Raw genomic sequence first — 25,011 nt, 5'->3', positions numbered from 1 at the left:
TATAAAGAAAAATATAATATTCTATTATTTCATTGCAGAAATTATACAAAAAAACTACCCAAGATTTAGAGCGTTGAGATTGTTTTTGTTTATTTTTTTTAAATATTCAACAATATTTTGACTTGGACAATGAGTCACTTTCAGTTGCCTTTGTCCTTTCCCCGTGTTCCTCAAATAGAGAGCTTAGCTCCTCCAGACAAAGGTCTACTCAGAACTTTTATAGCCAACTTAGTTGTGTGGGCACAGTTGAAAGGTTCTGATTCAGACAGATTTCAGTGTTAGCACAAAAGGAGCTCCTGCTTGTCAAAGAATGTAGAGTTAGAAACATCTCATAGCTTTTGTTTTTCTAAGACAGCATCTCATGTAACCCTGGCTGGTCTTGAACTCACTCATAGCCACTTCTGCCACCCAAGTGCATGCTGGGATTGCAAACCCAGGCAAGCACTCTACCAACTGAACTACATCCCAGCCTAACAGTTACAGCTTTCTAGGCTATTCTGAGCTTTAACTGGAGAGGCATGGGACACATGCACAAGGGCTTATCTAATACTTGACACTCTGTACATGTATGTTGTTTGGGATAAAAATTGTCATAGGTGATGTCTTCATCTACACACTTCTCTTATTACTGTATGATTTATTCTCTTTACCAATATAAAAATTTATGGGTTGATGCTCTGGGGGGAAAATGAATAAACTAAAATCAAAGTATCGAATTTTCATTAAGGTAAACTTAATTCAAAAATATTAGTTTTACTCCAAGATTCTTTGTACATTTTGAGATTAGAATATCCGCTATACAAGTTACTTTTTAGTCATTTTATTAACAATACTGAAAAGCTGATTTCTCCACCTTATTTAACTTCTAAAATAAAAACCCAAGGGGGCTTGAAAGCTGGCTCAGCAGTTAAGAGGAGTGGCTGTTCTTCTAAAGGTCCTGAGTTCACTTCCCAGCAACTACGTGGTGGCTCACAACCATCTGTAATGAGATCTGGAGCTCTCTTCTGGCCATGCAGACAGAACACTACATAATAAACAAATCTTTAAAAATATAAAAACTCAAAAGTTTGGGGACCTGGTTATCTAAATGATCTTAAAATTGCTATAAAATCATCTTACTCTCTTCCTTAAAACCCTTGAAGTGGCTGGACATGGAGGTGTACACCTTTAATCCCAATACTTGGAAGAAAGAGACAGGAGGATCTCTGTAAGTTTGAGGCTAGCATGGTCTGCATAGTGAATTCCAGGTCAACCAGGCCTACATAGTGAGATCCTGTTTAGAGGAGGCAGGGATGGAGGGAGAGTGGGAGAAAAGCCATTGGGAATCACTGGAATAATTAAGTTCCCCATTTGTCTCCTTGACCACAAATGACAGTCCTTTATATATGTTTCTTACCTCTGGGAGTTCCTATTCATTTTCAGTCAGTTCTCATTGTACTCCTTCCTAACACATCTCTTTACTTTGCTTATTTCCCATAATTATTTTATGTAACTGTGTTTTTGTCTTCTGGGTAATGAACTTCTTTAATTCATTATTTAATAAGCATTTACAGGTAGAACTGGAGGTGTATCTTAGTTGGTAAAGGGCTTGCTTTTCATGCACGAAGCCCTGGGTTTGATCTTAAGCACCACATAACCTGGGCATGGTGGCCCACTCCTGTAGTGAGACAGTCCTAAGTTCAGTGTTGTTTGAGGCCAGCCGTGCTATACGGTACCCTGTCTCCTAACTAAGTAAATTAAATAGATAAGCATATGTGCTTGGCACTGCAGCTCTAATCGTGTGGTAGGTACTTCCCCGTCTTCAAAGAGTTTATAGCTTTGTAAAGTTGCTCCTTATACTACAGTGTTAAATATTACGATAGAAGTTCAGAGGCCAGCCTAGTCTATAGAGCAAGTTCTGGGACAGCCAGGGCTCCACAGAGAAACCCTGTCTAGAAGAGTAGAGCTCTGGAGTGGGAAAATAGCTCAGTGGATAAAGTGCATGCATGTGTAGGAATCTCAGCTCAGCATCCACGAAAAGCTGGCCTCAGTGGCACTCGTGTGACTCCATTCTAGCAGAAGCACAAGCTGCAGCTTTAGTCAGGAGACCCTACCTCAAAAAAAAAAAAAAAGTGAAGAACAATAGAGGAAGACAACGACATAAGTGAACACCACACACACACCCCAAAATAGAGTGATTAGGGAGCTTTAGCATATTTATAAACTACCCTAGACTAAACAAGGAAGGCTGTATTTAATGAATAAAAGGGGGTGCTGGCTTCCTGGAGGCGACAGCTAAATATGAAAAAGAAAACAAAATTGAGGAAGAGGAAGAAGGTGCGCCTAAAATTAAAGCCATAATAAGTCTATGGCTTACCGCCTGGGACGTGCTAGGCAAGTTTACATGCAAACCTGAGCAGAGGTTAGACCTGCTTAGGTACTTGGATGGGAGACAGCCTGGGAATAGGCTGTCGTCTTATAAACAAGAAAAAGACATAGAGCCATGATAAATTGCAGTGAGGTTGTGATGTTGTTTGTAGATATTGATGTTTATTTTAGACAGAATTATATATATTTTTATATTGGGAGAAGCTCCAGAATTCATTTGTTCTACCAGAGACTATGAAGTTATATGTAACAGTATTTGCTAGAGTCCCTATACTTCTACTATTAAATTAGACAAACAAAAGTGCATGTTGTTGCTAAGGATTGGAAAGTTAGTAAAAAAAATTATAAAAAGTCTACATTATAGCCTAAATCCATCTTACAGTCTTGACTAATAAAATGTTGCCTTGGGAGATTATTTGGGGAATGCTTTTGAATTAATAGATTTAAGTGATGGCACTTTGAATTGCAAGTTTTGTATGTAAACCTGTTGTAAGTAGGAAGAGATATGACTTGTAGCAAATCTTTATTATTACAATCTTTTGTCTAATACAATGTCCCCTGAGCAGTCAAGTCCTTAAAATCTGTTTTCTATTAAACTTTTCTTTCATCATTTCCTGGGCAGATTCTGGAGTTCTTCCCTTTCTTTCTTTCTACCAACTGTGCTGCAGACTCCTTTTCACAATTTCTACTTTCAAATAAAAACAACAGTGACATAGGCCAGCTACAGTACGTCTCCATTAGTTAGTAGTCTGGCTGTGTGAACAGAGGCGCTGTCTATTGTGTCAGAATTGCTGGCTTCTACAGGGAGGTTGCAGACCTTTGGTTCCTATTGGCAATATAGAAATTGTTTCTAAAGTCATATTTTCTTTAAGTAGAGATTAAATGAACCAGTTTTTCTTTTCTGCTTTTGTAGATTTCTTGATAACCGGCTATTTGCTACCTGCTCTGATGATACTACAATAGCACTATGGGATCTGAGAAAACTGAACACCAAAGTATGCACTTTACATGGTCACACTAGCTGGGTGAAGAACATCGAATATGATACTAATACAAGACTCTTAGTAACATCAGGATTTGATGGAAATGTCATTATTTGGGACACTAACAGGTTTGTAAATAGGAGACCCATGTTAGGAATGTAATACTGTAAAACTTCTTTTCTCTTTACAAGATGGTAAACAAGTTCAGTGTTCTGATCTAGAGTCTGGGAATGGGGTGCCAAAAGTTAACTTTATGGGGGGAGAAAAACAAGGGACCGGGGACATGGTTCATTTGATTGATTGCTTACTTACTATGCATGAAGCCTGGCGTTTGCCCCTCATCACCACATAAAACCAGACACGTGATGTAAGCATGTTATCCCAGCACTACAGAGGTAGACACAGAAAGATCAAAAGTTCATGGTCATCCTTGATTACATAGTAGCTTGGAGGATCGCCTGGGCTGTATGAGATGCTTCTGGGGGTAGGGGCAGGTGTGGTGGTGCAGACCTTTAATCCGGGCACTCAGCGAGGGCAGAGGCAGGTGGATCTTTGTGAGTTTGAGGCTAACCTGGTCTACATAGAAGAGCCAGGGCAATGTAGAGACCCACTGTAAGGGGGAAAAAAAGAGGAGGAGGAAACAAACAAACGAAAACAAGCATGGTTCCTTTTTTATTACACTTAGTCATGTGTTAAAAACGGAAGATTCTGGAACTAAAGGTGTATATGTCAGTGGCAGAGTGCTTTTCTAGCCTACATGGGCCCACCACTGCAAAAATAAAGAAGAAAATGGAGAAATTACTTGGGCAGGAGACCAAGGCATGTATCTAATGAAGAAAATTGGTTTATAAAACAAATTTACTAAATATAAGGAGAAGTATTTTTATTTCCTATGTGAAGCAAAAATATTCCTCATTCTTTGTTCCTTTGATTCTGAACATATTTATTTTGTAGTTTTTAAATTGTATCTTCATGCATTAAAAAGCAGTTCTCATTTGGAATGACTGTGATGTAGACAGTGTTTAGAAACAGTGCACGCGATGCTTTGAGTTGTCTGTGGAGAAAAACGGTACTGATGGTACCAACTTGGCAGGGACCATAGTGTCTCAGGGTCCTGAGGTACACAGCAGTTTATATAATTCCCTCAGCTGTGAACACTGCAGCAAAGTATTTCCTTACAGCGATGGTTTGCAGAGTAGAAGCTTGGGGTGTTGTTAACTGTGGTATGGTGAATTGTTAATATAGTAGTCATACTAGAGTCTTCAATTGGTATGTTAAAAAAGGACATATTCTTAGTAAAAAAAAATCCTAGTACACCCAATGTTTGAGTGAGGGACAGAGTCATTGTTTTTCAGCAAATACAAACACATCTTTTAAAATGCAAATGTAAATGTGAGGGGTAATTTAGGAAGAAAATTTGAATAGGAATATAAGTAATAATTTACAAATTAGAAGAGTGAAAATCTAATAAAACAATTAGTCCTACAGAAGCATAAAAGTGGGTGGATAGAGTCATTTAAAAAGCAAACAGGCCACAGTGATGGCACATTTCTTTGATCCCAGTGCTTGGGAATCTGGGATTGAAGGCCAGCCTGGGTTACATAGAAACATTTTGTTTCAGAAACAAAAACAAACTCGATCTGTAATCCCAGATACTGGAACTATTGAGGCAAAAAAGCTGTAAATTCAAGGCTAAACAAGGCAATTTAGTAAGACCTCACCTCAAAATAATGTAATAAAAGGGCCAATGCTCAATAGCAGATACCTGCTTAGCATGTGTGAAGTCCTGGGTTCGATCCCTAGTACTAAAGTAGCCAATGGTGGTAGATTAAACAGTAAAATCGAACTATGTGTTCTCTAGATGAGCTACATAAAGCATACAAAACCAGAAAACAGAAATCAGAAGAAAACAGTTGTGGCCACATTAATGGCAGACAAAATGGTATTTAAGGCAAGAAGCATTATAACCAATAAAAAAGTACTATATTAAAAGGCTAGTTTTACTAGAATAGAAATGAATTCTTATATGTACATAAAAATAAAACTTATTAGAAGCAAAACTTGACTGAATTATAAGAAAAATAAGCAAGAAATCACTAGAAAATATTAGGTCTATTTTCTCATTTTTCTAATAGACAAAGATAGACCTTTCAAAAGGCCAGGGGTATGGATTAACAGATAAGGCATTTGCTCTGCACATCTGACGATGTGAGTTCCACCCCAGAACCCACATAAACGTAGAAGGAGAGAATGGACCTCTGACCTGCACACACATTGCCATGATACACTCCCCCCATACACACACCATACTTTTTAAAAAGGACTTAAAAATTGAGTAAGACTTAGAAAATTTAAATATTAGTAAGCATGACATACATTTTTCTTAGAATTCTACTCCCCCAAAACAGTAAATATATCCCTTCAAACAGACCTAGAGCAAAACAACAACAACAACAAAAAAAACTTGAATGAAACTGTACAGTAGCTATCAAAGAAATGCTGTCACACAGACCATTTTCTCTGAACTCAGTAAGATTAAGTTAACACAGTTATTAGAAGTTCCCACATTAGCTAGCATGGCAGGCAGTTCACACTGTAGTTCCAGCATTTGAGCACTCAGGAGGCTGGGACAGGAGGAGGATGAGGTTGATTCTGTCTGTGAGAGAGAAAGAGGAAGACAGAAAAGGTCCAGATGCAGTGAAATTAGAGGACTGAAAGCTGATGAACTTATCCAAAGAAATTGGGGAAAAGTGGGGTAAACTCAATAAAAGATGTATGGAAATAATAAAAACTAGAAGTGTAAAATCAGTCTTGAAAATGAAAGTGTAAGACTGGAGAGATGGCTCCGTATTAAGAGCTGCTCTTCTAGAGAACGCAGGTTCAATTCCCAGCACCAACATGGTGCTTCACAACTGTCTAACTCCAGCTCAAGGGGATCTGACACTTTCACACAGACATACATGCAAGTAAAACACCAATGCACTTTTCTTTTTTAAAGAAGAAAATGAAAATGCAGCCAGGCACAATAGTTCACACCTTTAATCTCAGCACTTGAGAGGCAGATCTCTGTAAGTTCCAGGACAGCCAGAGCTATATAGTGAGAGTCTGTCTGAAAGAAAAACAGACAAACAAAAAGAAAATACAATTAAGATTTTTTTAAAAAGTCTGTTCTGTAAAAAGCTAATCAGATTTGAGGGGGGCAAGATTCATCAAAAGGCAAAATTAAACACCAAAGTATAAGCTAGATGTGGTGACATATCCCTGTTATCCCAACACAGAGCCTGAGTCAGGAGGATCATAGGTTTAGGGACAGGTGGGACCACATGATAGGACCCTGTCTCAAAACAGCAGCACTGTGTGTGTGGCCTGTGAAATGACTCAGTAGATGAAGCCTCTTCCCACCAAACTGACAGCCTAAGTCAGTCCCCCTGCTCCCAGGCTACAGAGTGGGAAGAGACACCTGCTTTTGAAAGCTGTTCTCTGTCTTCCACATGTGCACGTGTGCCACCCACATTAAATAAGTAATAAAATAAAGGTTAAAGATCAGCAGCAACACTTTTATACCAATATACTTTAAAACTTTGATGACATGTGACCCCCCCACATTAAATAAGTAATAAAATAATTTAAAGGTTAAAGATCAGCAGCAACACTTTTATACCAATATACTTTTAAAACTTTGATGACCTAGATATCTCATTTAACTCACATTAGAAGCTAGGTCTAATGACACATTTGTATAGTCCTAGGATTTGGAAGACTGAAGCAGGAGGGTTACAGGGTTTCAGGCCTGCCTGGGCTACATAGTGAGACCCTGTCTCAAACAAATCAAATCAAATCAGAACAAAAAACAGCACCTTAGTAAAACTGATCAACGAGAATTGACTTCTTACCAAGACTGATACTTAACCAACATTCATTGGTTCAGCAGAAGCCGCTGTTACAAGATTGAACTTGCTGGGACCTCAGATACTTAGCTGCACTAGTTCCAGGTTTGATTCCCCAACACACACACATAGTAAACTTCTGCCATACTAATTATACATATTCGTGCTCTAAGTCATACCCTGCACCTTCTGGTACCCACTCTTCATCCCATGATCTAGTAGCTGAAGTCCCCTTATACAGTAATATCATTCAAAGACCCTGCTCCACTCACATTTATTCTAACTACCCAGTGTTTATACAGGACTGAATATTATTTTTGCTGTGACCATTACAAGATGACAAAACTTGGGGCCTGGAGAGATGGCTCAGTGGTTAAGATATCTCTTCCTCCCTCCTTCCCTCTCTTTTATCTCTCTCTCTTTTTTTTCGAGACAGGGTTTCTCTGTGTAATAGCTCTGACTGTCCTGGAACTCACTCTGTAGACCAGGCTGGCCTAAAACTCATAGAAATCCACCTACCTCTGCTTCCCAAGTGCTGGGATTAAAGGCGTGCACCACCAAGGACCAGCATGTTACTCTTTTAAAGGATACAGTTTGGCTTCCAGCACCTACAGCGGGCAGCTTAAGGTATGCAACTCCTGCTTCAGAGGCTCTAATGCGAATCTTTTCTCACCTGCATGGATACCTGCACTCACATGAATATACCCATACAAGACATAGTATATATATTCATAATTTTTAAAAAGAAATCTTAAAACAATTAAATGATAAAAACTAAAATGTATCTACTAAAAATTAACTAAAAATAAGCAGCACAGATAGTTTTATAGGTGAGTTATACCAAATATTATAAATAACATTCTAACTAAACTAGTCAGGTTCTAGCTATTATAGTATGAGTTGGGTAGCCAAACATAGCAAAGATAATGTTAGAAGGAAAAAAGAAAATCCAGTATGTAATACGAATACTGATAAAAATGTTCTAAATGAGAAGAAATTAAATCCTAGAAGATATTACTCAAAATACCAAAACCAAGTTGAATTTATTCTAAAAATGAATAGATATTCTATTAGTTTAATTACAGTAACAGATAAACTAGATACATTTATGTGATTCTTTGTTTTATAAAATTCAACAGTCATAATTAAAAAAACAAAAGAGTATAGCACCACTAACTTAACAGAAATTGAAATGTGGCGCCCTCATGTCAGCTGAAGCAGAAGGATCATGAGTTTGAGTCCAGCCTGTACTACACTTAGCAAGACCTTGTCTTAAAAGCAAACAAAAGCCGGTGTTGGTGGCACTTGGGAGGCAGAAGCAGGCGGATCTCTGTAAGTTCAAGGCCAGCCTGGTCTACAAGAGCTAGTTCCAGGACAGCTTCCAAAACAATACAGAGAAACCCTGTCTTGGGAAAAAAAAAAGCAAACAAAAAATTGTTAAATAAAAGATACTTAGAAACTAAAGGATTATAAGGGAGTAGTATGAACATCTTTTGGCAGCAAACTAGACAATTTAAGCAAATACCCAAGACACAAATTACTAGAATTGACTTGACAATAATTTTTTTTTTAATTTAGACATACAGACAGACTTGCAGGAGCTAAAGAAATTGAATTGAAGCCGGATGTTAGTATCACACATCTTTAATCTCAGCACTCGAGGGCAGAGGCAGGCAGATCTCCTTGAGCTCAAGGGCAGCCTGGTCTACAAAGTGAGTTCCAGGACAGCCAGGTTGGTTACACAGAGAAATCCTGTGTCAAAAAACAAACAAAATTGAATTGATGATTTAAAAATCTTCCCATAACTAAAAGACCAGGCCAAATGAGTTTACTAATGAATTTTACTAACCAGAAAATATAACATTTCCTAACACAAACCTTGAAGAGTTGGGGGAGGGGAAATATATGAAGCTCTCAAAAATTAAAAACATACCCTTTTAGAATAGCCATCACTGTCTAGTATTATCCAACTCCAAAATCAGATAAGCATCTGATAATCTGATAAGTTGTGATGTGAATAATCAGAATGCATTATAGACATGTATGAAACTGTCAGAAAAGTTCATTTAAAAGTCTTTAAAAAGGAAATCAAATTTAGTAGCATATATGAAGGATTATATGCTACAATCAAATATAATTTATTCTGTGAATGCAAATTGGCTTAATATCCAAAAATCAATTAATATTTAAAGTTCATCCTAATGAAGATAGAAAAGCACTTTTTAAACAAGACTAACAACTTTTTGTGATACAGTTAAAAATAAAAGGAACTTCCTTAACATGACAACTCTCATGAAAACTCTGTGGCTTAAGTCATAAATACTTAATATTGAACGCCTCGAAGCCCCACAAGACTGAGGACAGAGCTAGCACCATTCTGACCAACGTAGTGTGTTAATCATCTGGGCGTGGCGGTGCACGCTCTTCACCCAGCACTTGGGAGGCCATGGCCAACCTGATCTGCATAGTGAGCTCAGGACAGCAAGCCCCAAAAGCAAAACGCAAAACAAACAAGAAAGTAGTATATCTAATTTTAAAAAATACCATTTAGCAATGAAAAAGAACCAAATAGTGGTGTGTGCTACAGCAGGGATAAACCCCCTAAATATTATAGGTAAAAAAGAAGCAGAATTTTTTTAAAAAGTACTTATTGTAAGACTATGTATATAAACTAGGCAAATAATAGGGATGGAAAGTAGATTAGTGGTTGCCTAGGTCTGGGAGTTGGAACAAGGAATGATTGCTAATGATGGTCAGAAAGACTATGATGCTGAAAATGTTGAAATGCTATATTGTATTGATTGTGCAATTCTAAATTTACTAAGTCACTTAACTGTACACTTAAAATGAGAGAATTTTATGGTGTGTTAATTATTCCTCAATAAAACTTTTTAAATTTATTTAATTCTATTTTTTATGTGTATTGGTGTGAAGGTGTCAGATTCCCTGGAACTGAGTTAGAGACAGTTGTGAGCTGCCATGTGGGTGCTGGGAATTGAGCCCGAGTCCTCTGAAAGGGTAGCCAGTACTCTTAACCACTGAGCCATCTCTCCAGCCCCCTCCTCAATAAAACTTTATGAAAACCAAATGATTAAACAGAAGTGGAAGTTCACCAAAGTATACAAGTATTCAGCACTTTTTTTTTTTTTGAGACAAGTATTTCTAGCTCAGGCTGGCCTGAGACTCTGATGTAGCTGAAGATGACCTTGAACATCTTTCTTAACCTCCTGCTCCATTTCTGAGTCCTGGGATTACAAATGTGTGCATCCATTTAGCCAGTTTATGTGCTGCTGGGGATCAAACACAAAGCTTTGTGCATGCTAGACAAGCACTCTGCCAACCAACTGCCGTCTCAGTACCTCAGGACAGTTTTTAATGGTAAAACCTCCAGAAGTTTCTCTATAAAATCGGGAAAGAGACTATGCCCACCATTACTACCTTCATTAATTCATGTCATGGGTAGGATGGTACAAAAAAAATCATGTAGGTAGATAGATTGAAAATTTAATATTATTCACAGATTATGTGACTCACAAGTATTGACACACTTTCTGTGAAAGACCAAGGAAATAAATATTTTAGCTTTTGGTAGTGTGTGGTTTCCGAGCAGCCACATGGGAACAATACAAGAATTGGTGGCTGTGTTCATGCATATTGTATAAAAACAACCAGTGGACCAGGGTTGGGCCACAGCTTTCCAACCCCTTATCTATACAAAAAACACTAGAAAGTCTTTAGAGAAATAATCAAATTAGTAAGCATTAACCAAAATTGTTAGATATAAATTATGGGAGAATATGTAACTTCCTAAAAAAGAAAGAAAGAACTCCCATAATAACCAAGCAGTCTCTCCACTAGGTACATGTCCAGAGGAGCTTAAGTCAGCTGCTGAAGGTCTATACTCATTGTACAGCATCCAACAGATGAGTGGGTTTTTAAAATGTGGTACATACATACATAATAGTATTCAGCTCCTTAAAATAAGGAAATCTTTTTCAGCAACATAGATGAAGCTAGTGGACACATCTTAAGTGAAATGAGCCAAACATGCAATGACAGGTTAGAAAAGTAGACTTGGAGAAGCAATGGTTGGAATAATGGTAAGTTATATAAGGAGCTGAAAACTGGTGCACAGGGGAAAGGGTGTCAGCAGATACAAAATTTCAATTAGGGACAGCAAATAGTAGCCACAGTTAATAACAGTGTGTAATACTTGAAAATCCCTGAGAGAGGGCCTTGGTGGCGCTTGCCTTGAATCCCAGCACTTAAGAGGCAGAGGCAGGCATAGCTATGCGAGTTCAAGGCCAGCCTAGTCTATATAGTGAGTTCCAGAACAACTTGAGCTATGTAGAAAGATACTGTCTCAAATCATGTTGCATACCATTACAATTTTATTTATTTATTTGGCAATTTATTTTTACTTTGTGTTCATTGGTGTTTTGCCTGCATGTATGTCTGAGGGTGTCAGAAGTCCTAGAACTGGAGTCACAGACAGGTGTGAGCTGCCATGTGGGTTCTGGGAATTGAACCCAGGTCCTCTGGAACAGCAGCCAGTGCTCTTAACCGATGAGCCATCTCTCTAGTCCCTCATATACAATTTTTTTCCTTATATACAGTTTTATGTACCATGTTAAAAATAACTAAAGACTGGGTGTTGGTGGCCCACACCTTTAATCCTAGCATTCAGGAGGTAGAGGCCGGTAGATCTCTGAGTTCAAGGACAGCCTGGTCTACGGAGCAAGTTCTAGGACAGCCAGGGATACACAGAGAAACCCTGTATTGAAAAAAAAGCAAAACAAACAAAAACAATTAAAGATTACTAGGTATAAGATAATGTACAAATCATGTTCCTATTTTCTTTTGTGAATGTATCGTTAAAAGTAGTTTAAAAAGTTTTCTTTTTTGTTGTTTTATTTTGAGACAGATCTCACTTTGTAGCCCAATTTATCCTTGAGCTTGCTGTCTTCCTACCAGAGTTAGTATATAGGCATGTATGCTTGTACTTTGGAAATATAGTGTGTATGTGTGTTTCATATATAGACTTATATGTATTCACAAATATAAATACATAAGTTTTAGTTGGTTTATTTGTTTGATTGGCAGATGGGTTTTGTTTTTGAGATAGTGTCTCTTACAACTCACAGTGACCTCCTATTTATGAGGTAACTGAGATGACCTTGAACTCCTGATCCCCCTGCCTTACCTTTCTAAGAGCTGTGATTATAAGCATGTGCAATCCACACCCAGATTGTTATGTATAACTTGAGATGGGGTTTCACTGAGTCACTAAGACTGTCCTGGAACTCATTATGTAGACCAAGCTAGTCTCTAACTCTAGGTCCTCTTGTCTTAGCCTCCTAAGTGCTGGAACTACAGATAATGTCTTTATAATATGTAAATAAAACCTATAGATAAGAAGAGTCAAAAACTATGATAATCCCAGAAGCAATAGTCTCTCAGCAAGTTTATTTCCAATTTGATCTATATAATAAGTTCCAGGTCCAGCTGGGTGGTGGTGGTGCACGCCTTTAATTCCAGCACTTGGGAGGCAGAGGCAAGCAGATCTCTGTGAGTTCAAGGCCAGCCTGGTCTACAAGAGGGAGTTCCAGGACAAACTCCAAAGCCACAGAGAAACCCTGTCTTGAAAAACCAAAAAAAAAAAAAAAAAAAAAAAAGTTCCAGGTCAGTCAAGGCTACACAGTGAGATCCTGTTTCAAAAGCAGGTGGGGCAGGAAGTCAGACATAATCTTAACGATAGGAAAATAGAAGAATTTAGACAATAGAATTTTAGAAGCTGAAAGGCAGGTAGATGAATAGCAATTGATTTATCAATGGCAGTTTCACTCAAGAAGTTCAAGAAAACTAAATCCTAGGGCTGGAGAGATGGCTCAGAGTTTAAGAGTACCTACTGCTGCTCTTCCAGAGGATCTGAGTTCTGGTCCCAGCACCATGCCAGGTGGTTCACAGCTGCTGTAACTACAGCTTCAGGGGATTCAACACCCATCTTTTGGTTTCCCCAGGCACCTGCACACATGTGGCAGGCACACACACACACACACACGTAAATAGAAAACTAAATCTTAAGTTGCAGAGGGTAAAGTTTAAAACTTTAGTTTACCAAGAATTCTCAAAAACCATAGGAATTGGCAACTTTGGGTATCCTGTACTGAAAGGGGTAGCTAAAGTGGAGACTTGCGTGAGAAACATTTAAGAACTCACAGTTCTACTCTCCACCCCTTCTAATGGGCAGTGTGCATCATTTTTTCTGGAAAGTTTCTATTTCTGCAAAGAGGGCAATATAGAAAACATCACCATATTGAAAGATGCCAGAAACAGTTGAAGGCTTCAGTGCCTTGCCAAAACCAATGTGACTGAGTGGTAATGCCCACTGAACGTTGATCTCAGACATGTTTAGTTTCTTTCAGCTATTGCGCCCAAAGATCTAAGCACTAAGAGCTTCCTCAGAAATGGCTTCACCCTACCCTGTACTCAGAGTTCCTGGTGGCTTGAATTACTTGCTCTTAAACTATGAGCAGGCATCCCGTGACAATCAGATGATTGAGAAAAACTTGTAATAAAGGAAACATAAATAGGAAGTTATTTGGAGGATAGAGAGACAACATAGGGAGAATAAAATATAATAACTAGTTACCTATATTCTCTTATATATAATACTTGAGTGCTTTAAGCAAAAATAAGATACAGTAGAAAGAGAAACTTTTTAATGGACTAATACTGTTCAGCCTCTGGGTAATGAGTCACAACTCTTCATTTAAAAATTCTCACTGGGCATTGGTGGCGCACGTCTTTAATCCCAGCACTCAGGAGGCATAGGCCAGCTGGTCTACAAAGTGAGTTCCAGGACAGCCTCCAAAGCCACAGAGAAACCCTGTCTTGAAAAACAACAACAACAACAAATCTCAATGTAGCTGGGCGTGGTGGCGCACGCCTTTAATCCCAGCATTCTGGAGGCAGAGGCAGGAGGATCTCTGTGAGTTTGAGACCAGCCTGGTCTACAAAGTGCTAGTTCCAGACAGCCTCCAAAGCCACAGAGAAACTCTGTCCCAAATCCCCCCCCCCCAAAAAAAAATTCTCAATGTGTTTTCTCGGCTGGCAAGGTGATTATTCATTAGGTAAAGGCACCTGCTACCAGATTTTAATCCTTGGGACCCACATGGTAAAAGGAGAGAACCAATTCCTGCAGGTTGTCCTCCACATGTGTGGTTATTATATGCTTCATGACTTTTACAATAACCAAAAAAGAAAATTTAAAAAGGAATCAAAATCTATCAAGGAGATTAGGCAAACAGAGCCTAAAAAAGAACCAAACATTAAGAAAGCAAAAAAGGTTGGGTTGTGTCTCATTGGTAGAGTGCATGCTTAGCCTGCTAGAGGTGCTGGGGATTTCCTCCCCCAAAAAACAATTTAAAAGAATAAATTAAATAGATGGGTAGATAATTAAAAAGTTACCTAGAACACAACATAAAGAAATGGAGAGATAAGAAAGATGAAAGAACAGAGTCATCAAATGTGAATGTTCCAAACATCTAGATCTGCAAAAGAATAGAAGAAATGGGTGAGAGACAATGTTGATAATGACTAAAATTTTCAAATGTTTGAATGATACAGATAGAAAGATCTAGAAACTTATGAATCTCCATAAAGATAAATAAAAATCTAAATTCTTATGTGTCAAAGTAAAATTGCAGGATTCTAAAGACAAAAAGATCAACCAAAGGAAGTGAAGAAAAAAATATCCTGGGCTGGAGAAATGGCTCAGAGGTTAAGGAAAAATATCCTAAGTAACAGTCGGATAGCAGACTGACAAATAGCAGCTGTGAAATAGTTTCCTCACATTCATAGAGGAGCCATGGTCATCCTTATATTGTATACTCAGTGAAACCTTCATTCAAAAGAATGCAAGGCATGAGAGTTTACTTCAGTAAAGTTTTGCTTTAAAATTGTGAAGTTATACTCAGAAAATTATCTCAAAAGGAGGGTCAGAGATTAAGATGGGGTGGTAAGTAACAGCATAAAGTATGTGTGTGAAGTTTTCAGCGGTTCTCCATTCTGCCTTAAGAGTAAAGCAGCTGGACTAGTACTCAGAGCCATTATTCCTGTGGTGACACTAGGTGTGTTGGTCTGATTTCTTCTTAGGTGCACAGAAGATGGGTGTCCACATAAGAAATTCTTTCATACACGTTTTCTCATGCGAATGAGATTAACACCGGATTGTTCCAAAATGTTGATCTCGACATCCTCTGGATATCTCTTGATTTTGCATGATCTGGACTTAACTAAGTCTTTAGAAGTAGGCAGCTATCCCATTTTGAGAGCAAGAAGAACTACTTCAAGTTCAGGTAAGATTTTCTGATTGAAACATTTCTGAAGAGCTTAAAGCTATTCCTCAGGAACCTTACTCATAGCTTTCCAAAGACATGCAATGATCTGTGCATAACTCCTACAACATTAACTTATACCTCTAGAAAGAGTCTTAGCTCTAAAAGCTCTTTGATTTCCACTAGCCAGATCATCATGGCTCAGTGGATTAAGACGCTGGCCACCAAGCCTGACAACCTGAGTGAGTCCCATCCCTGGAACCCACATAGTTGAGAGAGTCAAATTTTACAAGTTATCCTCTAATCTCCCCATTCATGCTGTGGCATACATGATAAATAAATAAATAGCTGTAAGGTTTTTAATTTTTTTAATCCCTTGGGGAAATGCAGGTATAATTGTATTAAATTTCTAATTTGGAACTTTAACTTTTACCAACTTACAAATTTCAATAGTTATTTAGTCTAATGCTTTTTAGGTTCTAACTTGCCCTTTTAAAAAAAAGAAATTAAACATTGATAATCAACTTAACCAACCTTCCTTCCTTCCTTCCTTTCTTCCTTCCTGAGACCAGGCTTTTCTGTAGCTTTGTCTTGGAACTTGCTCAGTAGATCAGACTGGCCCCGAACTCACAGAGATCCCGCCTGTCTTTGCGTGCTGGGATTAAAAGTGTGTGCCACCACTGCCTGGCAACAATCAACTTAAACTTAATGAAAAAGTGATTTATAAGATGTAGTTAGCCACTTTTTTTAAGGTTTGAGACAGGGTTTCTCTATGTGACCCTGGGTGTCCTGGAACTCAGTAGGTAGACCAGGCTGGTCTCAAACTCAGAGATCTTCCTGCTTCTGCTTCCCAAATACTAGGACTAGAGGTGTGTGAATAATGCCCCTCAAGTTTTCCATTCTTGACTGAAAAACCAAAAAACTGTTCAGTTTCCTAAGGGTGATTCTAGTTGCAAATGTCACAGGGAGTCACCGAGCGTTTGGTGGTGCCTGCATGTCTTTAATCCCAGCACTTGGGAGGCAGAGGCAGTTGGATCTCAATGAGTTCAAAGCTAGCCTGTTCTACAAAGTAAGTTCCAGGACAGCCAGGGCTGTTACACAGAGAAACTGCCCCAATAAATAAAAAAAAAGTCAGAGGGAATGCAAAGTGAAGTAACATAACATATTCAGGTACTTGATATTCATTGTCCCACACATTTTGGTTTTTCTTCTATTTTAGAAATGTTAGAAAAGCGAAGATGTTTGCTTGCTTATTTGGCTTTTTATCTTAGTTCACACAGGTCTTTACTATGAAAGGTTTTAAAAAGAATGTAGACCCAAAACAGAACCAAGAGCTCTTCTGTCTTCATCTTAGTTATAGTTCAGTTTTCATGAGTTTTTGTTGGCACATTTTAGGTGTATTTTAAAAGTTCAAGTAGATAATTAAAAAATTAAAAGATACTACAGGAGCTATGCTAGGTTGATTGTTTGGTTTTCTCTTCAAGATTTGACCACTTCATCAAGTTCTTCTGGTTCTAGAGTTTCTGGTTCCCCTTGTCATCACAGTGATTCTAACTCATCTGAGAAACACATGTCACGAGCCTCTCAACGAGAAGGTACGTTAGAAGCTGGGTTTATAATCTTACAGCAATAGATCCTATCAGATAGCTTTCTTTGGTTTAGTTTTAGTCCATAAAAACAAAAACCAAGAATCAGTCATCATTTGAGAAGGCCAACCATCTTGTGCTTTTAATGCTTGTGCTTGTGCTCTGATGGAAGTGTTGGTTTTACTGCCCTGGCCCAACCTTAATTTGGTCTAGTTTGAAGATGAAGTAATTGGGAACTGTGTTTAAGAAAAGGATATTCTAGGGGGCTGGAGAGATGGCTCAGAGGTTAAGAGCACTGGCTGCTTTTACAGAGGACCCGAGTTCAATTTCTAGAAATCACATGGTGGCTCACAACCATCTATATAATGAGATCTGGTGCCTTCTTCTGGTATGTGGGACACATGTAGGTAGAATACTGTATATATAAAATAAATAAATAAATCTTAAAAAAATAAAAGAAATGGCGATTCTAAACAAGGATGCCATGAAAATTAAATCAGTGTATTCGGAGCTAGGCCTGGTGGCACAGCCTATATAATCCAGCACTTGGGAGAAGCAGGGATATCAAGAGTTCAAGGTCATCCTTATCTACAGGGCCTTCTAACCCAGCCTGGGCTACATGAGATACAGAGAAACCCTGTCTCGTAAAAAAACAAACAAACAAACAAACCCCCCCCCCAAAAAAAAGAGACCCTGTCTCAAAAAGCAGCAGCAACAACAACAAAGTTGTTTCTTTTGATACTAAATTTCTAGGCTGCTTTCTTATGACATCTGTGAAAATGGTTCCTCACATATTCTGATGAGCAGCAGTGGCGTATTAGGAACTAGGCTGAAGGAAATGGTGCGGCTTATGGTAGAGTCGCCAGGAAGATTTCTCTCACCCTTGTTTTATATCTACTTATAGTATGGGTAAAGGTTTGCAGTTGTTTAACTTATAATTTTTCCAGTTTCATAGTGGTATAAAGTAGCATACATTCAACAGAAATCAAACTTCACATTTTGAATTTTGATCTTTTCCCCAGAGAGCTGTATGCATAATTTTTTCTCATGGTTCTGGAAAGTAACAGGGCATCTTCCAATCAGTCACACCATTGCAAGAGTAAACAGCTAACACTGTACAGCAAGCTGTCTCAGAGCTGTGGTGTCCAGTGGGTTGAGGGTATTGAATGCATTACAACCTAAATATTTCAACTTTGGATGAGTGTGTTAATCCCAGTGTAAAAGAACATCTGTACTGTCCTTAGGGGCTATAAGTCATGATCTTTTTCCAAAAGGCAGTCCTGGATTCCAAGTATTTTCTTCTTTGGTCTATAGACCAGAAAGTGCTCTGAGTTGAGAATTGTGACCTTAATTTTGTAGATTGCTCCTATGCACATGACTTCAGTTCTTAAATAAAGAGCCTTTTGAGATACAGATCCAATGAAAAAAGACCCCACTCAGCTTTCATGCCTCAGATCACTTGTTACTCCTGCTGCAAAATTTACAAAAATTGGGGTTAGGGGAGCCAACCATGTTTTTATGTGTGGTATAGTGTAAGGAGAAAACTAAGGGATGGAGGCAAGAAGGTGGTTGCCAGGAATCAGGGTTCTGCCTTAGTCTTGGGATAACAAAAATCCAAAATCTTTCATTTTTTTGTATCTCAGGAGTTTCACCACGAAATAGTCTTGAAGTCTTAACCCCTGAAGTTCCTGGCGAGCGAGACCGTGGAAACTGCATCACATCCTTACAGCTGCACCCCAAAGGCTGGGCCACCCTTCTTCGGTGCTCAAGCAACACTGATGATCAGGAGGTATAGGCTGCAGCGCTTCCCATTCAGCAGGGCTCATGGGACAAATTGCCCTTGCCCTGTGTGCAGACCTCAGGCTGCTAACCAGGCCCAGCCCCTGCCCACAGGGCATACTACCAAAACCCTGCTTCTCAACCCCACTACCTCCCCCTCTGATGCTTTATGCTTACAGTCTCTTCTTCCTCTCCTGCCCTGGTGTAGTGAGCTGAGAAGTGCCCTAAAGACCATCATCAACTGATATTATGCCCAACTTCTTCATTCTTACCTCCATCATGGGACAAAAAAAAAAACAACAAGGAAAACCTTATATTACATGTTACACCAAGCTGTTCAGCTAAGCTGACTAAATGTGAGGTTTAGGCTTTAGTAAGACAGTTATCATCACTATATCTTTAAAAATCCAGGGGAAACTGAGAAAGAAAGGGGCTAAACTGGTGCCTGGAGGAAGAGTTAAAAGACCTTAGGATTATACCAGCACTCAGGAGGCAGAGGCAGGTGGAGCTCTGTGAGTTTGAGGCCAGCCTGGTCTACAGAGTGAGTTCCAGGACAGCCAGGGATACACAGAGAAACCCTGTCTCAAAAAAACAAAACAAACAAAAAAGACCTTAGCATCTCACCACTGTGGTAGCCATAGGAGTCTACAAGGAGTTACTGGCTCTACAGACCAAACTGAAGGAAGGCAGAAAGGCCTTTGAAGTATGCAGAGGACAGACATACTCTGGTCCCTGGATTGTTGCTGCCCTCAAAAAAGGAGATGTATTACTCCCAAAGTCATAGCCAGCCTCAGGAACAAGAGATCTTAAGCATTATAGTTCACAGTAACTTTAGCTTATGAAGGTAAAGAAGGGTGAAGTACACATTAGGTGAGAGGGTGATACTCATCTAACTGATTTCTAGCAGCACTCCTGTGGTTTGGGCTCTCTGTTGAGCTTCTCAGAAATCAAGAGTATCTCTGCAGGATGACTTGGGGGATCTATAACCTTGGTTTGTTTCCTTTCTCCTCCAGTGGACTTGTGTCTATGAATTCCAAGAAGGAGCTCCAGTACGACCTGTCTCACCTCGCTGTTCCCTGCGGCTGACTCATTACATCGAAGAAGCCAATGTAGGCAGGGGCTACATCAAAGAACTTTGCTTCAGCCCTGATGGACGAATGATTTCTTCCCCACACGGCTATGGGATTCGCTTGTTGGGATTTGACAAACAGTGCAGTGAGCTTGTTGACTGTCTACCCAAAGAAGCTAGTCCTCTACGGGTGATTCGATCTCTGTACTCTCATAATGATGTGGTCCTGACAACAAAGTTCTCTCCAACACATTGCCAGATTGCCTCAGGGTGCCTTAGTGGGCGGGTCTCTTTGTATCAGCCAAAGTTTTAGGCACAACTTACATCAAATAAGGAACTCTTCTGGTGTTTGGCTTATGAATTACTTCAATTTAAGTGAAGTATTTTCTTTTTTAGAAGATCTTATAAGTTTGGGTCAAGATCTTGTTCTTATAGGTTGGTGGACACACATATGACCCAAGTCCTTGCCATCCATCCAGCGTCATCTGGGCATCTCCATTTCAACCATGCAGCACCGTTGTTTCGGCATTCCTTTGCTCCTGCCGTCTGTGCCGCTGAGCGTGGGTATCCTGGTCATTTCGCATGTGCCTCTTGTTCTCTCTCCCACCCCTGTTTCCACCACTCCTCCCTGCTTCCCTTCTGCTCTTTGATTTTGGTATGAATTTTGTGGACATTGACAAGAGTCGTGGTTGGGATGAGGAAAAACCCGTAGCACTAGTACTAAATAAAACCTAGAAGCTGGATGTTGGCACACCAGTTGTTGAAAAAAAGAAAGTTTATCTTCATTTATCAGTACACTTGGCCTTTAAAGTTGCTGTCAAATATTGAGCACAGATAATGGCATTATTCTCATAACCGATACTCTTGCAACAAAATATCTTTTTTTAATTTCCTGTTAAAATTACACAAGTTATCTCATGTGAGATTTTTGTTGTGAAATTCTAGAAAAATACTACAACTTCTTTGTAATTTATTTTACTTGTATGAATTTAAAATCTCCAGCATGTGTCTTTGTTATTTTGTTCCTGTCTCCAGCATTGGAAAGGAAAGGAAAAAGCTTGGTCACTTCTGTTGTCAGAAGAGTTATTCATTAGGGTGGTGCAGTATCTGGTCATAGAGTGAGAAGATTAATGTGGCTTAGATTGACTTTGATTCTTTGAATCCCACAGATGAGCTGTTCCTAGTAATGGGGTGGAGGGATGGCAGAGATTTATTTTATTGTCATTGTTCTTCAGCCAGAGATCATAAGCTCACCATTAGTAAGAAGGGAACTGTAGTCCTTTTTAAGCCGTTGTCATAAAAGTGATGGTCTGACTTGAGTAGCAGTGTCTTAGATTGGTTATGGAAAGTATCAGACAAGGTGACTCCTGTCTTGAATGGGCACTATCCTTCCGGTCTCTGCTACATTGATTGGCACTGTGTTGACATATGCTAGAAGCTGAACAATTTAAGCCATGCAGTAGCCTTGCTCTCTTTGGTCACATGCCCTTTAAGCCAGTGTTTCTCAAATATTAGGATGCAGTATAATCCTTGAAGGATTTGTGAAAAATGCAGGAATTTAGGCCTGACCTCAGAAGACTGATTTAGGTAGGTCAAGGACAGGACTCTTTACAGAACCATAATCATCTGTATCCAGGTGGTCTCTAGGTCATAGCTTGAAAACAACCTGAAATTGCAGTAGGTATTACTGTATCTATTTGGTGCTTAACGCAATTCCCACAAGATGTTTCAACTGTTTAAACAGTAAGAATAGTAAATTGACAATAGTAATCTTAGGGCAGCAAATAACTTGAAGTAGTATTTATTTCATTGTTGGACAAATGAAAGAAAGTTAAATGATTTGCCTAAGATCATATAAAGTTAGTGGTAAAGTCAGGGCTTCAATTCAAGTCTCTTAATTCCTTGCTCAGGGCAGTTTCTACTGTATTATGCTGGCTGTTAAAAACATCAGTGACTATGAGCATTTGTTGTTGTGAATAAAATAATCAGATTAAAAAAGGCAAGTATAGCAGTAGATGCTGAGAGTTTTATCCATAGCAAAAAGAAAATATTTTAATACTTACAGAAATGTTTAAACAACCCAAATACATGAATAAATACACAGTTCTTCATAGTGTCCATTAGCCACTCCAGGAAAGTCTTTAAAAATTAGATCTTCTTGCTGGGTGTTGGTGGTGCACGCCTTTAATCCCAGCACTTGGGAGGCAGAGGCAAATGGATCTCTGTGAGATTGAGGCCAGCCTGATCTACAAGTTCCAGGACAGCCTCCAAAGCAATACAAAGAAACCCTGTCTCGAAAGACAACAACAAAATTAGGTCTTATCATAGATGTTGAAAAAGCTGGAAATTTTGTAGTCGTTGAAAAAACAAAAAAGCATACTGAAAATCACAGGCTTGCTTCCATGGCTTTGAAAAAAATTTCCCCAAAGGCTATAGTTTAGGAGGAAATATTACAATTAAAACTATCACAATGAAAAACTATTAAGTATAAAGATTAAATTGACATTCAAAAGGAGATTCCATAACTGTTAACAGTTTGGAAAGAGTTCTGTGTCAGAACTCTTTGTTCTAGAGAATCGTTTAAGTAGTCTATGTCACCTGACTCAAGCCAGGGGTTCTTGGATCATTGTTTTTGAATACCTACTATATGTTAAAGAATGTGTCTGCTTTGCTACTGGCCCCTACAAAGACCCCTTACAGGTAGGTGGAATGAGCCTCAGATCACGTGGGAGGTAGCAATGGGTCAGAATAATGAAGCGGCTTGCCTGAAGCCACAGAATTGGCAGTGGGTAGTCTGCCTGTTTATTCCATCGCTGAGTCTGTACTTACTCTACCGTTTTGCCCCTTAGTTCCTGAAGGATGAGCTACACTGGTCTGCTAATGTATGTGCTCAGTACCTTCTGCAGATTTTTATTACAAGGCTGGCCTTGATCCCTTTACAACTGCATAAAATAACATTTCAAAACATGGATGTTTCCATGAGACTAGAGGTCTTAACCCCAGGGAATACATGTGAAAAATTAAGTAGGACAAGCACCTGTGATTTTGAGAAAATGTAGAAGATAATCAGCCTTGTGTGAAAGCAAAGCCACATAGATGAGAACTGAAAAGAGCCAGCAAACAGAGCAGGGAACCTTTGCCCTCTCTGAGGTGTAGTCAAGGTCAAGACAAAAACCAGACAGTATTAACCAAGAATTGAAAGGCCTCAGAAAACCTGTATTATTGGAAAACGTTACATATAACCATCTTAAGGTTCCATTTTAACAATCTAAAATCTGGTATTTTTTTACTGTTTTATTAAATCATCTTTATTAGAGTTGGTAGAAATATATTATGATTGTTAATGAAGTTATTACTGTTGGAAAATCTTGCTAAGTAAGTCATTCTGGCTTAACACTTCCTTCAGAACATTTTTAATGGAAATACTATGTTGAATGACTTAGATGCATCAAATATACACAGTAGTTGCTTTTTCCAATCAGGAAATGAAGGGCTAAAATAAGAGATGTTTGTTTTCAAAAATGTGTGATCATGGGGCTGGAGAGATGGGTCAGCAGTTAAGAGCACTGGTTGCTCTTTCAGAGGACCCGGGTTCAATTCCCAGCACCCACATGGCAGCTCACAACTCTGTAACTCCAATTCCAGGGCTTGACACCTCACACAGACATACATGCAGGCAAAACAACAGTGAACATAAAAATTATTTTTTAAAAAGTGTGATCACATTTGGGGGTGGTGGCACACACCTTTAATCCCAGCACTGGGGAGGCAGAGGCAGGCAGTTACTCAATGAGCTTGAGGCCAGCCTAGTCTACATACTAAGGTTCCAAACTAGCCTGTGCGACCCTGTTTATTTTTTTTAAGTGTTGTCTTTTCTCAAAGCCCAAATCATGTGTATGTTTTGTTATTTCTCCCTGTTGTATCCTAAGAAGAAGCCACAACAAAAACTTTCAGGAAACAACGAAAGGAAAAGATAAATGTCATATTCCCTACTTCTGTACCTAGGACCAAATCACCTCATATAATCTTGAAGGTTGTCGTTCTAGAAGGTGAGTACAGGGGAAACATCCCAAGAGTCTCTTAGAAGACTGGTATGTCTCACTTGGCGTATGCAACATTGTGTCTATAAGTGTCTGTTACAGTTTGCTCTTAGTTTATTTTTTGTTTTTTCAAGGCAAGGTTTTTCTGTGTAGACCTGGCTTATCCTGGAATTCACTTTGTAGACCAGGCTGGCCCCCAACTCAGAGTTCCCTCTGCCTTTGCCTCCTTAGTGCTGGGATTAAAGGCGTGCATCACCATGCCAGGCTTTTGTTAGGCTTTTATAAAAGCAGGAGATATGGCCTGGTAACTTCCTGATGAGTCACCCTCATTCAGTGGCCAGTGGTCCTTGGGTGCTGTATAGGTCCACTTACTAACACCTGTTGGACATGAAGGAATCCATGTATATGAGTTCTGTTTGGATAAGTGCCAAAATTTTTAATTTGTAGTTATTTTTGATGCTAGTCTCTTAGGTATGGTAGTCTACCTTCCCTGCCTTCTTAAACAGCATGCTCAGTCTAATTCACTTTATCACGATGAAGTTACATTCATGATGTGTTATTGCAAATACCCAATAAGCTCTGTTACATGTAGAACATTTCATAGAACACAAAGGGCTATAAGAAATGTGAGGAATATCTCTTAGCAAGTGATTGCCTCAACTATGTAATTATTTGCCTCATTGTTAGCCTTTTTAAAAAAATGTATTGAGAAGTAATGTATTCTATCAACATGCCTGTTTCTAACAGGCTTCTACTTTGTTCTGTGTCGTCTTCAAGTTATGGGCTGTGACATGAGTTAACCAGTCCTGGTTGCTGCCTACAAAAATAATTGGGCAAACTCTAGGCACATAGTGAGGTAGCTTTGGCTCTGTTCTACTCATCATCTGAATAATGAAGCTTCCAAGTAAGAGATGTATAAACTAGCGCTGCTGCTGGCTTAAAAACTAGCACTGAACTGAAG

The 25,011-nt window shown here is 39.0% G+C and overlaps 1 protein-coding gene across 2 annotated transcripts in view; it reads left to right on the top strand.

Annotated features, from left to right (window-relative positions):
- Window positions 1–22,466, top strand: part of Dcaf10 (DDB1 and CUL4 associated factor 10) — a 35,976-nt gene extending 13,510 nt beyond the window's left edge. Inside the window, exons 3-7 of one of the 2 annotated variants that reach the window (XM_040738945.1) lie at window positions 3,281–3,478; window positions 15,395–15,597; window positions 17,061–17,171; window positions 18,806–18,951; window positions 19,955–22,466. In XM_040738945.1, the coding sequence (XP_040594879.1) occupies window positions 3,281–3,478; window positions 15,395–15,597; window positions 17,061–17,171; window positions 18,806–18,951; window positions 19,955–20,323 (1,027 nt within the window). In that variant the 3' untranslated portion in view covers window positions 20,324–22,466. The remainder of the gene's footprint in view (window positions 1–3,280; window positions 3,479–15,394; window positions 15,598–17,060; window positions 17,172–18,805; window positions 18,952–19,954) is intronic. The other variant, XM_040738948.1, reaches the window with a different exon arrangement.
- Window positions 22,467–25,011: the final 2,545 nt, after the last annotated feature.

This window comes from Mesocricetus auratus, unplaced genomic scaffold (assembly GCF_017639785.1).
Source record: "Mesocricetus auratus isolate SY011 unplaced genomic scaffold, BCM_Maur_2.0 Super-Scaffold_6730, whole genome shotgun sequence".
Taxonomy (NCBI): Eukaryota; Metazoa; Chordata; class Mammalia; order Rodentia; family Cricetidae; genus Mesocricetus; species Mesocricetus auratus.
Note: the sequence above shows the minus strand (reverse complement) of the source record. Positions and strands in the feature narration are given on the sequence as shown.